The following is a 12045-nucleotide window of genomic DNA, read 5'->3' on the forward strand; positions in this document are numbered from 1 at the left end:
ACGTAGTTCATGACAGAATTTGGTGAAACGGTAGACACCTAACTTCCACGCAGTACGCTGGAATTATCGTAAGATCTCTGGTCCGATGCTGTAGTTAGTACTCGGACCATTGGGTGTTACTTTCGAAGGTGTATTGGTAGCAGGCACTGGGAATATCGCATCGCACACCGGGATATCTGTTACAGGTCAGTAACTCTTTCTTTGTCAATGCGATGTTTCTCATACCGATTCTCCCACCATGTCCCACCAACGTCCTCATTTTTATAATAGATCGTCAAGTCCAAATTCGGAATATGTTGGGAAATTCGAATTCCTGCCAGAATACCAGACAGACCAGCGCCAATAACAACGATCTTGATTGGACGATAGTCGTCAATCAAATGATTCCATAAAGGCGGAAGACCCTCTAAGTTGCCCTCGCCCATTCGTAGTGCTGCCTGCACCGTTTGGAGTATCTTTAGTCATGCTGTGAGATTCCGAGGTTTGGAAAAATTTCGTACGCAGGAGTCGGGATATTTCAGTCTGAGAGCCCTTTGAAACAATGTCTCAATGACATGTAAATAGCTTCCCTATAGTCTCTTGGATTTTTGGATGGAAAACTCGGCTGAGTCGGCTCTCGTCTTAGTCTTCTCTTTTGCCGCCATGTCTCCTTCTCTGGAAACCAAACCATCATTGTAAATAATTCCGGTTATTCTCGGAATCTTTACTCTATCTTCCGTGTGTTTATCATGCTATCTGTTCTGTGATCATCAAAGAGAAACTGGTAGAAAGAATCTATGTTTTATTAGAAGACCACTTTAAGCCTCATTTGATTGTTAATGGAGTTAAAGCAGATCTCGGGAACCTGTGGTGATTGATGGGCATTAACCCTAGACAAAGAACAGAGTAAATTATTATATTAGGGTAAATTAGGTATATATACCATTTTCATATTGAATGCACTAATCCAACAAACGTGTTATTTCTAATCAATTAAAGAAACCCATATGGAGCATTTGAACCCTTAAGCGTATGATTAACCGGTTGTATGTTTCCTTTAATGTTCGAGTTAATAATCCAGTCTGCTAAAATCACTCTGATATAATTTAGTCTTGATTGAATTCACTAGATTTGACTATTTTGAAATTACCATATTTCTGGATCCAAGGGTCTTAGGTTGTTCGGAAATTCCGGAAACCGATATTTGTATATTCCGGCAATGTACATTATCCCTTGAACTGACAGTATTCAGATTAGTTGTGAGCGATAGTAGAATTGGCTTAAATCTGTTTAACTTATAGGCTATCCTCCTGATTAAAGTGATTTTCCGAACCGGACAGTTGGAACCTCTAACCTATCGTCCCCCATTTTTTCAGCACCATTATCAACTTCGCCACTAACCCTGAGGAAACCTTCAAATATAAAAAAGTGGTCATTGTCAGAGACAAAATCTGCGACGTTCTGAGCCAGAGATTTGCCATTCTCCTCGGTGACGCCCTCACGGAAGATCATATATGCGTCAACATCGGTAGAGAAATCCCAGCCATCGAAGGAAACGATTTTCTTGACATCATCGAGGGCCAAGAACTGTTCAAACTGGGTTGTCTGGTTGATAGTAATAGAGTTATCCGAGTTGATAATGCCAAATGCAAGAATGATGTGAGTGTATTTGACCGTTTTAATGAATTAAGCGTCCATGGTAAGAAAAGATCGGTCCACATCGAAAGCTTCGACAATAGAATAAAACTCACTAGGGCCATCAGAATCGCTTATGATAGCAGTGCCACGGTTGAATATACAGCCGTCTATACCATTTGCCGCGGTACCAGGTGCTCCAGTGGTAGACTCTGTCATAGTACAAAATTCAGGAGTGACATTTCAATAGAAAAGGATTCGGTGAGGCCCATGTGTCATAATCAGTTCCGTTCGAAGTGCTGCTGGGGACTTGGGGACTGCTCTCGGCGCCTGAAACAGCGGCAGGGAAAGGAGGATCACCGGAGCTGAGACAAATATCGTACCCATCCTGAAGTCATGAAGCCAAGCCAGCCCAATGTGTTATTGTTGTAGTTGGCAATATCATATTAAGTAATATTATAGGTGGCTGCAAGCGCGGAGCAGCTGTCTCCGGAGTCCACCGTACTTCGGTATTGCCAAGCAGACTTCGCCCTGGAATTGGCTCCAATCTTACATGATACCTGGTAAACAAACCGTGCTAAAGAAGCCAGGGGCCGGAACAACTTGGAACCATGGTTCGAAAACCACCCTTACCTAAATAACAAAGTGTTTCGAGGATACAAAATGGTTCTTGCCAATTGATTAGCTCCAAATTTTCCGCAAGTGCATTTGCCGAATGATTTTGACTACATAGCCGACGGGTGTTTAGACTTCAACTTGAAGGACCAATGATCGGATGTACATATGGCTACCCAGTCATACGAATAGGTGGTAGACACTCATTTAGTCGTTGATTGTTCAACTACACCTCTCTGCATTGCCTTTTGCCATATTCCCTCACGAGTCGCTCCTCCAAGACGGAGTATTGCCCTACTGTATTGTGTGGGTATTCTGTTGCTAACTGCAGAATAACTAGACCTCGCCATATTGCTTTTTTGGGTACCCGAAGGAATACCCGCGAACCCGCCAAGAACCCATTTACCTGTATATTACAGTATTACTGTTGAAATACAACCAATACCAGATATAGAGTGATGTAATCAGGTATATGTTACGTGTATTTTAATCTCTTGGCGGGTTTTGGGTCAAGGGTCGAAACCCAACCCGCCCATTTGGCGAGGTCTAAGAATAACCATAGTGTCCACGTGACTCTTGGGTGGAGCCGATCGAAATTAGCTGGCAAGTCTTGTCATTCAGTTGACCACGAAAAGTCTTAGATGTGAGCGGACATGGCCTGTGCGTATTTCGGCCCATCAGTGGCAAGCGGGATGGCTTGTTGCCAGCCTTTGCCGCAATCCCGAGATTGGTGCTTTCTCTACTCCGTATCCATTTATTTTTTGTAGAGTAAACCCATTTAGGCTTAGTGCACTCGCGGGCTGCAGCCGAGGGGATGATTTCTGACTTAGCCTTCTCCGTACTGGCTAGTAGATATCGGTTGGGCCTTACTGAGATTGCTTAGGAAAGGTCAAAGTAATGAACTAACATTTTGTAGTCATATTATAGAGTAAATTATTTGTTAACGATTATCGAGCAATAGGTGGTGGTCTTGAGCCCTGCAGATGGGATCTGTCATGACCCTGAACCCTTAGACCCCTTGGGACTAGATCCTAGTTAAGGGTCTACATGCGAGGAAGAAGCCCATGATGTATAGAAATCTTTGGGCCCCTCGCCAACGTTCCATTGGCCACCGGAATCATCTGCATACAGTTTGTAATTTGGGGCAGAACCAAATCGTCCTCGGGAGGCGAGAGCATGTCACCTAAACAATGACTAAGCATAATTAGGAAGGCGAACCGACCAAATGTTCAAGTGAGGTTGTGTGATTGACCGATAGTGCCTTGTAAGTATATTTTTTGATAAATAATACAGACAAATATAATTCTGCTATATATCTGAGCTACCCTACCGTAAGCGCTTTGAAGTCGCTGTAATTCCGCCTATAGTAAAAGCGCTTGTAATCCCCTGATCAGTGGTTTAAGCCGCTGTGGTGTAGATAGAGTAGTAGTGAGGATGGGAAAAAGGGACGAATAGAGGCGGATCTGTCGATGAAATATTCACTAAAATACCGGAATGAAATTCGTACGTGGGGTCCGCTATATCTGATTAGGTTATTGAGCAGAAACGTCTGAAGATCTACCGCTAATTGTGCCGCCGACTAGCTCAGGAGAAGTGGACTACCGAGATCCTAGCTGGGCCAGTAAAGAAGCTTTAAAAAGTTTAATATTCACTTTAATTTTATAATAGACTAGAGGTTATGTAGTGTGCTTTGATATTTTTAGGGAATGTTTAGGGACTTTCTCTTTAGCGGCTCGTATCTGATATCAAACTCCAATCCATTTTAACCTCTAAAAAGCGTAAAGAATTTAAAGAACTGACATTTGATTTAAGTTGATTCTACTCTTAAGAAGCTCCTAGCCGCTTAAATAGTGTGAGATTAAACGAACCTGGACCGCGTAGGTAGCGGGGTAGATAATATAGAGTTGTTCCCGAGGTTAGCTATAGGTGCTATTTAAAAATGAATAGAGACTTTTACGGTTGACTAGTAGTAATCGAAATTTGGTCGCCACTTTAACTGATATAGTTAGGTTAAATAAATGCAAGTGCGATGAAAATTCTCGTGTATTTATTTTTCAAAACAAACGCTACCCTCGTCACAATCTAGAATACTCTTAGAATATATTTTGCCTGCCCTCCTTTTCGACTCTTAAGTCATACTCCGGCCTCGACTGGCATATTTCTGCCTAGTGCTTTGCTGGGCTTTTAGTGCAACCGCATATATACCCTGTTCTTACGATGCTTAGGTAGACGGATTCTAAAGTTGCATACAGCCATTTTATAGGGAACAGTACTATGATGCAATCTTCAATACCGCTAAATGTGGGAACTATTCTGCCAGGGCGTCTAGTACAAAGCGGTCTCATATAAAGTGCTTATGCAAGCACGTCTCGTTCACGCTCAAAACCACGAATCAATCGGAGATTTATAAGATTAAAAATGATTGCTATAACTCGACTTATTACAACACTACACTTTACGAGAACGTTTTAGTTAACTTCGAAAATATATATTTATGGGCAACAGGGGGTACGTGGCCTCTTGAAACTTGAAATCAAGAAAGTTCGTTAATATTAACTGATTTTAGATATTGCAAAGTGCTCATTAGCTACATCATTTTTCCCGGTGCAATCGATCACATTAACTGGGCTGGTTATGGTAGTTGGGCTTATAGTGTACTAGGACACACAATACAACCTCTCCGGGTGGCATAAGTAGAAGGATGTTTAGGGGCAAAGCGCAGGATAATTAACAAAATTCAGCAGTTGGAATGGCATATTCATCACTAAAACAATCAAGTTACAAACCCCTTAATGGGCGGCTGAGATATAGGGCATTCACATGTCCGTCCCAACATCGAATGTCTCTATTAGCTTTGAAAATCTTTATTAATCCCTCTATATCATCTTCCTCTTTTCCTTTCTCCTCCTTGACAATAAATCTCTTTTTCTGGGACCGCTGGAGTTTTTCTTCGTGAATTTTGCTGCGATATATAAGCTTTAGTAATCCTCCAGCTGAGTCTAGCATACTAACGAAATTCCAGCGGTATACTAAGTTCAATCTACTGCTACTCGATATATATCCTTCTTCAATATCAATATACTATAAAGATTTATATTAAGTCTAGAAGGCAACGTATGACTCCATCGGGGCTATTGAATTCTTTATAATTCAAAACTAATATAAGTAGATAGCGACATATTATAGGAATATAAGAGAAGTTTCCAACTGCCCTGCTCGAACACCAAGAAGAGTGAATACATAGAACCGGGATCAAACTGCTTGCCATACCTAACAGAGCTCATGGATATTGGATGCGAAGGCTCATTATGGCTCCTTTGTGCGGTAATTACCTTAAACTGCCTTCGTAGTCGCCTTTACAAGCTAGTATGAGATGATTTCGTGCCCCCACCTGAGTCCCCAAATTCGTGCCATTGAACGAGGCGGATTCCATGCCGTAGGTCGCACACGATATGCGATCAATGCGCGAATAAGATCCGGCGGAAGTTGAAGTTCTAGGCCTGGTAGTCACTCCTATTCCATACCAGGTACGTTTCTGTCGACTTTCAGAAGGTCCTCTGCATAACGACTATTACCAATCATAACGTTCAAAAGTTGGATTAGCGGTGACTTCATGCTTACCCTCATTAGGACTAGTTCTTACATGTGCAAAAGTGGGGTGCGCACTGCGAAGTGTCACGTTCTCCAGAAATGATTATCGTGTTCGCCTAGTCAAAGCCCTCGAAAAGAAAAGAAGCAGAAAGCCATCGACAGGAAATAAGTCACTATTGACACTGGCAGGGTTGATATAGTCCGATCGCGTGGTCCGTGGTTGCGCTTTGTCAGGACTTCGGCGCCGTTTGTTTCTCTCTCCCCACTTCTTTTCATCCCAATCCTTGGTCTTCGTCCCCCCTTTTCACTTCTTATCACCTTCGCAGCCTCGGTTCAATCCTTTCGACAGTTACCATGGAAATCTTCTCTTTGCAGATGAGTAATGTTCTTACGGGAGGGCCGGCAGAGGCTCGGATCTTCCCTTCCCTCGCCTTTCTGGGTCTGGCTTCTCATCTTTTCTTTATTCGTCATCGGAATGTCGACCGCTTGGTAGGGACAGGCTTTATTCCATATCTTTTCGTCCAATTTGGGTTTTGGCTATTGTTGTCCATCTGGAGTGGTCCTTCCCAGTCAGTGACCTTTCTTTGGCTTGCCAATGCAGCTTTCTTTGCACCACTATTTGCTAGCATCTCTGTCTATCGTCTGTTTTTTCATCCATTAAGATCATTCCCTGGTCCTAGAGTGGCGCGGTTAACAACATGGTGGGGGGTTGGTAAGCTTGCGATGGGAGAGCAGAGGTACCAACACCACCATGAGCTACACCGCCGATATGGAAAAATAGTACGGATAGGTAAGTGTATCCGTATGATACTTTGGACCTGATAACTTATTCAATACGTTCTAATCAGCACCCAACTACTTGTCCATCAATAGCCAAGAAGCTGTTGCGGTCATTTATGGCCCTGGTACCAAGTGCGAGAAGTCGAATACGTTCTACGGCTTACGTGATGCAAAGAGTCTGCAGCTTGAGACTGAATTTACGAAACATCGAGCCCGTAGACCGGCGTGGGACAAGGCCTTGAGCGCCAAAAGTATGTATACACACCCTAGGTCACACGCAGTGATTAATGTGAAATCGATGTCCAGAAGCTGACTATCATGGGGGCCTTCTAGGATGCGTGGAATATGTTCCTAAGCTATACCGTCTGACCGATTTGATGATTGACTGTATCACCAAAGCAGACGGGAAAGACGAGAGAGGCGTTCTAATCAATCACTGGCTGAAATGCTTTGTCTTCGATATGGTGGGCGATTTGGGATACAGCAAATCATATGGATGTCTAGATTCTGGCAAAATTCATCAAGGACTTTTGGAGGTAGAGAAGTTTTTGGCAACAGGAGTGTTGCTGGCGCCACTTCCGTGGCTAGTGAGAATCATAACCAGTCTTCCTGGCTTGCCAGCCCCGATGCAGGGTCTTAAAGACTTCGCAACACTTAGCTTGGCCGAGCGGAAGGCTGCCAAAATAGACTCGCCGGACGTGTTGTCTTACGTCTTCCGGGGCAAAAAAACCTTGACCCCCGAGGAAGAAATCGAGGATACCATGATGTTGCAGATTGCCGCTGGCGACACGACGCTCTCTGCCTTGACCTTCGCCATGTATCATCTTGCGATCAATCCAGAAATCCAACTCGCCCTTCGCAAAGAGATTGTGAATCATGCAGATCCCGCCAACTTGGCTTTTGAAGCGTTGCAAGACCTTCCGTTGTTGGAAAGCGTCATTAATGAGACCCTCAGAGTCCACCCAGCCGTACCATCCGGCTTACCACGCTTAACTCCTCCAGAGGGCGTCTACATTGAAGGCATACATATCCCTGGTAATACCACCGTCAGCTGTCCAACTTGGACTATTCAACATAGTGAGTATAGCAAATTCATAGTGCCCATCTGCACCCATATATTTCAATGAGTGACTGATCTTGATTAGGCCCCGAAAACTTCACCGACCCAAGCACCTGGAATCCATTCCGCTGGATCGACCACCTAGAAACCCATAACTCGAAAGCTTTCATTCCATTTAGTGTGGGCCCATTCAACTGTGTGGGTAAAGCCTTTGCTTACATGGAGATGAAACAAGTCCTTGCCAGGCTGGTGACTACCTTTGAATTTCAGCTGGGACCAACGGAAGATGGAACCAGTCTGATCAACGAAAGTCAAGACCATACAGCCATGGCCTGTGCCCCTTTATGGTTAAAGATGAATGCAATAGTCCGGAAAGATAAGTATGTGGAACCTTGAAATTTGCCCATGTGTAAGATACGAGAGGTCGATCTTTTTGGACATGACGTGAATGAATTTGATCAACCTCATCTGACCTTGGAACTCAAGATGCTGAATACGCGATTGTCAGAGAAAGACGGCGACAAGCCAGTATGTCGGTTTAATATCTCTTTTTATTTATGTTTTACATAAGGTATACCAACATGCCCCGGAATACACTTTGGTTGTTCCTACTGGATGCGACCTTGGAGATCGGTAATGTATTTTTTGAAGGTGTTGGCCTACATCATGAACAAGGAATACTGTTCCTAGACCCCTGGATTTAAGCTAGGATAGAGATTGTAATGGTGTGATAAGTATCCAAGATTGGGTAGTTGGATGCGAGGAGGGTGTTCAGGTAGTCAGTCGCAGGCGACTGAATAGTAGGGCGGCAAGGACTGTTTCCTTAATGTATGAGGACATATCAAATATCTAAAAAAGTATACAGTAGTCAGGGTTCGCATGTGGTCACCTACTATACTACTAACTTATCGGTGTGTGGCTTATATGCGGCCAGTAGTTTAGTGGGTATCGCCAGGGTGAGAAATAGGTGAGAGCCGCTTTATGTACCCTAGTAGAATAAGCCCCTAGTTTGACCAGCACTTAGATTCCGATACTTGGCCACTCCACATTTTATTAAATATTAACTCGGTAGATAGCTTTCCATTTCCAGGGTATAGTAGAATCGCTTTGCCCCTAATACATTACTACGTCCGTTCTTTCTAGCCAGTTGCCCGCATCGTTACTTCGCTGTCACCGAAGCGCGTAAAGTCTGGCTCTAGGGATAAGTGGGTGCGTTGACAGAAGGTAAACCATTCTCATCCAGGCTTCAAGGAGCTTGGCTATAGAGGCGGCTACTTTGCAAGTCAATGGTAAGCGCAATGGTCATTAGACCAACCGCCGAAAGAGTCGCCAAATTTGGTGGTCCCATTCGTCACGGATGTCCGATATATTCCTCATCAGTGATCAATCTTGTATTCCTCGGAGCTTAGCGGGTTTTGGAGAAACGTTTATAGAGAATGTGAGCCATGATTTCGTCTGCAGTCACAGACACACTTAGTAGTGCCTTCACATAGTGCGTAAGAGTGAAATATTCGAAGGCACCAACAGAAGTTTGCTGCCATAGTAGTAAGCGCATCGCGTAGGTCGCTAACATTTAGTTAAATGCACCTAAGTCCGTAATACATGCGGGGTACTAACGGTCTTGGTAAATGCGGAAGTGGAAAACACTGCATATATGTTGTTAGTTTGATGAATATAAGCATGACATATAATGGGTGCAGACTATGCTATAAAAGAGTTCGGAAGTCACCGTCCCATAGCGATGGAGCTACTAGGGCGAAAAGAAGCGGCTTAGGTGTAGGTGATAACGACTCATTGCTAGGCTTCATCAGGACCCAAGTTAGACCCAACCCAACCCTTGGGGCCCCAATAGGGATGTTGTAATTACGAAATTGGCCAACTCATTACGAAATCTTGAAATTTCATTTCATTTTCTCGTTTCAATTACATTTCAAGGGGCTGGCGCCTGCTGAGTCATCAGAAGCGGTAACCTATTATAGCCAATAATGGCCTATACTTCATTTTTCTGCCAGTCTTCATCAAGTATGCTGTAGCTCGTGGCAACAGGTGGAAGAATATATATCTTTGGCTTGTTTAGAATACTCTCAAGGTCTCACCCCTTCCTAGCACCCTCACCTTCGAAATGGCTCCTAATCATCCTTGCGGAAAGGTTTCCTACTCAGAGCTCGAGCTTCAGAGATGCTTCAAAATCATACAGGGTGATAAAAAGGTAAGAACTAATTCATAAACTTATCCTCTACTCCCCTAATTGCAGCTTCTTCAGGTGCCTCAAGCACAATGTCTTGGATGCTTGAAGACTCGCGCCAAAAATACTACACGCCAGAGTGAGCATGTTAATAAATGCACAAAAGCACAGGCTCTGATGGATCCCAAGACCGCCGCAGAGAAGAAACAGAAATTGCTAAGTTTCTCTACATCTCAGCCAGCCAGAAGCATTGATCAGCTAATCGCTCAGGTCTGTTTCACCGGGGCTAGACCATTCAACCTTTTCGAACAGCAAGAAATGCGAGAACTTATCCATGCGTTAAGCCCGACGTATCAAATTCCTTCCCGCCAACGAGTCGCCGATGACCTGCTGGATGAAGCATATAATGAACTACTAGAGAAGGTTATTAAAGAGTTACGGAGAACTGAGTTCTTAAATGTCACAGTGGATGAGACCACTAACATTAGATCTCAACGGGTGATAGTGATGACTATAACAACGCCGATAAAGTCATGGTTTGTCTACTTGAATGATATGGAAGACAAGACTCTTGATGCTCCTGCTATTAGTGGTTGGATCTTGAATAGTCTCAAATGTCTCCTACTACAACTGGATACAACGATTGACTGGAAAAGAATTAATTCTATCTCGACAGACACATGTTCTGTCATGAAATCGGTCTGGGAGAAGCTAGAGAACACACCAGAGCTCAAACACTGCTTTATGATTCCCTGTGACTCTCACGGCCTACAGTTAATCATGAAGGATATTGTTGATGCTAAGGGTTCGAAGGTTCCACGGGCTGCGGAGGTATTTAAGTCGGCCCTTGAAATAGTCGTCTTCTTCCACCACTCACCACTCGAGTACGCAAGGATGCAAGGAAAGCAGATTGAGAAGTGGGGATATAGGAAGGCTCTTATTGCGTCAGTCATTACAAGATGGGGAACGCAATATAATATGCTCTCCTCGCTCCACGACTGCCAAGAAGCTATCTGTGAGTGGACACTTATCACTCCTGCTACCTCGACTGCTAGGGGGAGGGAGATTATTCGGATAGCGAACTCGCATTCGTTCTGGTGGCAACTAAAGGAGTTGATTAAAATCCTTAAGCCTCTACATGTTGCCCAAAAAGAGTCCGAAGCTCGGAACTCGTCGATTATGGAGGTAACGCAGCGATGGCTAGATCTCCATGAAGATCTACGAACATTGGCTTCCCAAACATCTCTTAAGGACGATTTCTTGTCCTATTTGGATGGCATAGGCTGGCAAAGTCGAATACTACGTCAGCTTGAGCCTATCCACTGGGTAGCCTATCATCTTGATCCCGCTAGAGTCCCTGGGAAAGTTGACCAGAGCTCTCGTAATTATATCGGTGTGCTACGGCCTCTACAGAACAACGACAAAAGCTCTTCCGCTTGGCATGAATTTCTGTCATTCAGGCAGAGAACGGGCGCTTTTTATAATGCCTCCTGCTGGAAGGCCCAGAGCCCGTCTCTCTTTTGGCTTGAGGCAGTACGTTATACTATCAACGATTAAAACGAAGGACTTACTTACGATATGCTTATACAGGAGGACTTTGCTCCGCTTCTTGCACCCTTTGCTCGTCGACTCTGCAATACTGTGGCAAATTCAGCGGCAGCGGAGAGAGCCTTTTCACAGATGAACCTTCAGCATACAAAAGTCCGAAATAGGCTCGAGCCCCACCGCGTTGAAAAACTGCTCTTCGTGCAGATCAATAAACGACAATTCCGGACAGAACGGCCTCCCGAAGTTGCGCAAGAATCACTCCTTCAAGAAGAGGATAACGAGATAGAGAGGGTTTTGCAGCGAAACCAAGTGCTAGACGATCTATCAGGGGGCTCATATCAACTACTAGAGCAACCACCGGAGCAACCACTAGAGCAACCGCCAGAGCAACCGCCAGAGCAACCGCCAGAGCAACCGCCAGAGCAACCGCCAGAGCAACCGCCAGAGCAACCGCCAGAGCAACCGCCAGAGCAACCGCCAGAGCAACCGCCAGAGCAACCGCCAGAGCAACCACCAGAGCAACCACCAGAGCAACCAACAGAGCAATCACCAACGTCTGCCCTGGTTTTAGCATTGAATTCAGCTTTGACTTCAGCTTCAGAATCAACAAATCCTGCCCTCATTTCTGCGTTGAAGTCGAGGCTTAACTCCT

The 12045-nt window shown here is 44.5% G+C and overlaps 2 protein-coding genes across 2 annotated transcripts; one reads left to right on the plus strand and one right to left on the minus strand.

Annotated features, from left to right (window-relative positions):
* Positions 1-1293: 1293 nt before the first annotated feature.
* On the minus strand, positions 1294-1739 carry N7520_003239 (glycoside hydrolase; the record flags this gene model as incomplete). The annotated part of the gene is made up of 2 exons (XM_057137174.1): positions 1294-1584; positions 1731-1739. 2 exons carry the CDS (start codon positions 1737-1739, stop codon positions 1294-1296), a joined length of 300 nt encoding a protein of 99 aa, XP_056999860.1.
* Positions 1740-6174: 4435 nt separating this feature from the next.
* On the plus strand, positions 6175-8056 carry N7520_003240 (uncharacterized protein; the record flags this gene model as incomplete). Its single annotated transcript, XM_057137175.1, has 4 exons — positions 6175-6610; positions 6669-6851; positions 6907-7677; positions 7746-8056. The coding sequence occupies 4 exons, from the start codon at positions 6175-6177 to the stop codon at positions 8054-8056; spliced, it is 1701 nt and encodes a 566-aa protein (XP_056999861.1).
* Positions 8057-12045: the final 3989 nt, after the last annotated feature.

Source organism: Penicillium odoratum (assembly GCF_028828045.1).
Source record: "Penicillium odoratum strain IBT 22623 chromosome Unknown utg000002l_segment0_segment0, whole genome shotgun sequence".
Taxonomy (NCBI): domain Eukaryota; kingdom Fungi; phylum Ascomycota; class Eurotiomycetes; order Eurotiales; family Aspergillaceae; genus Penicillium; species Penicillium odoratum.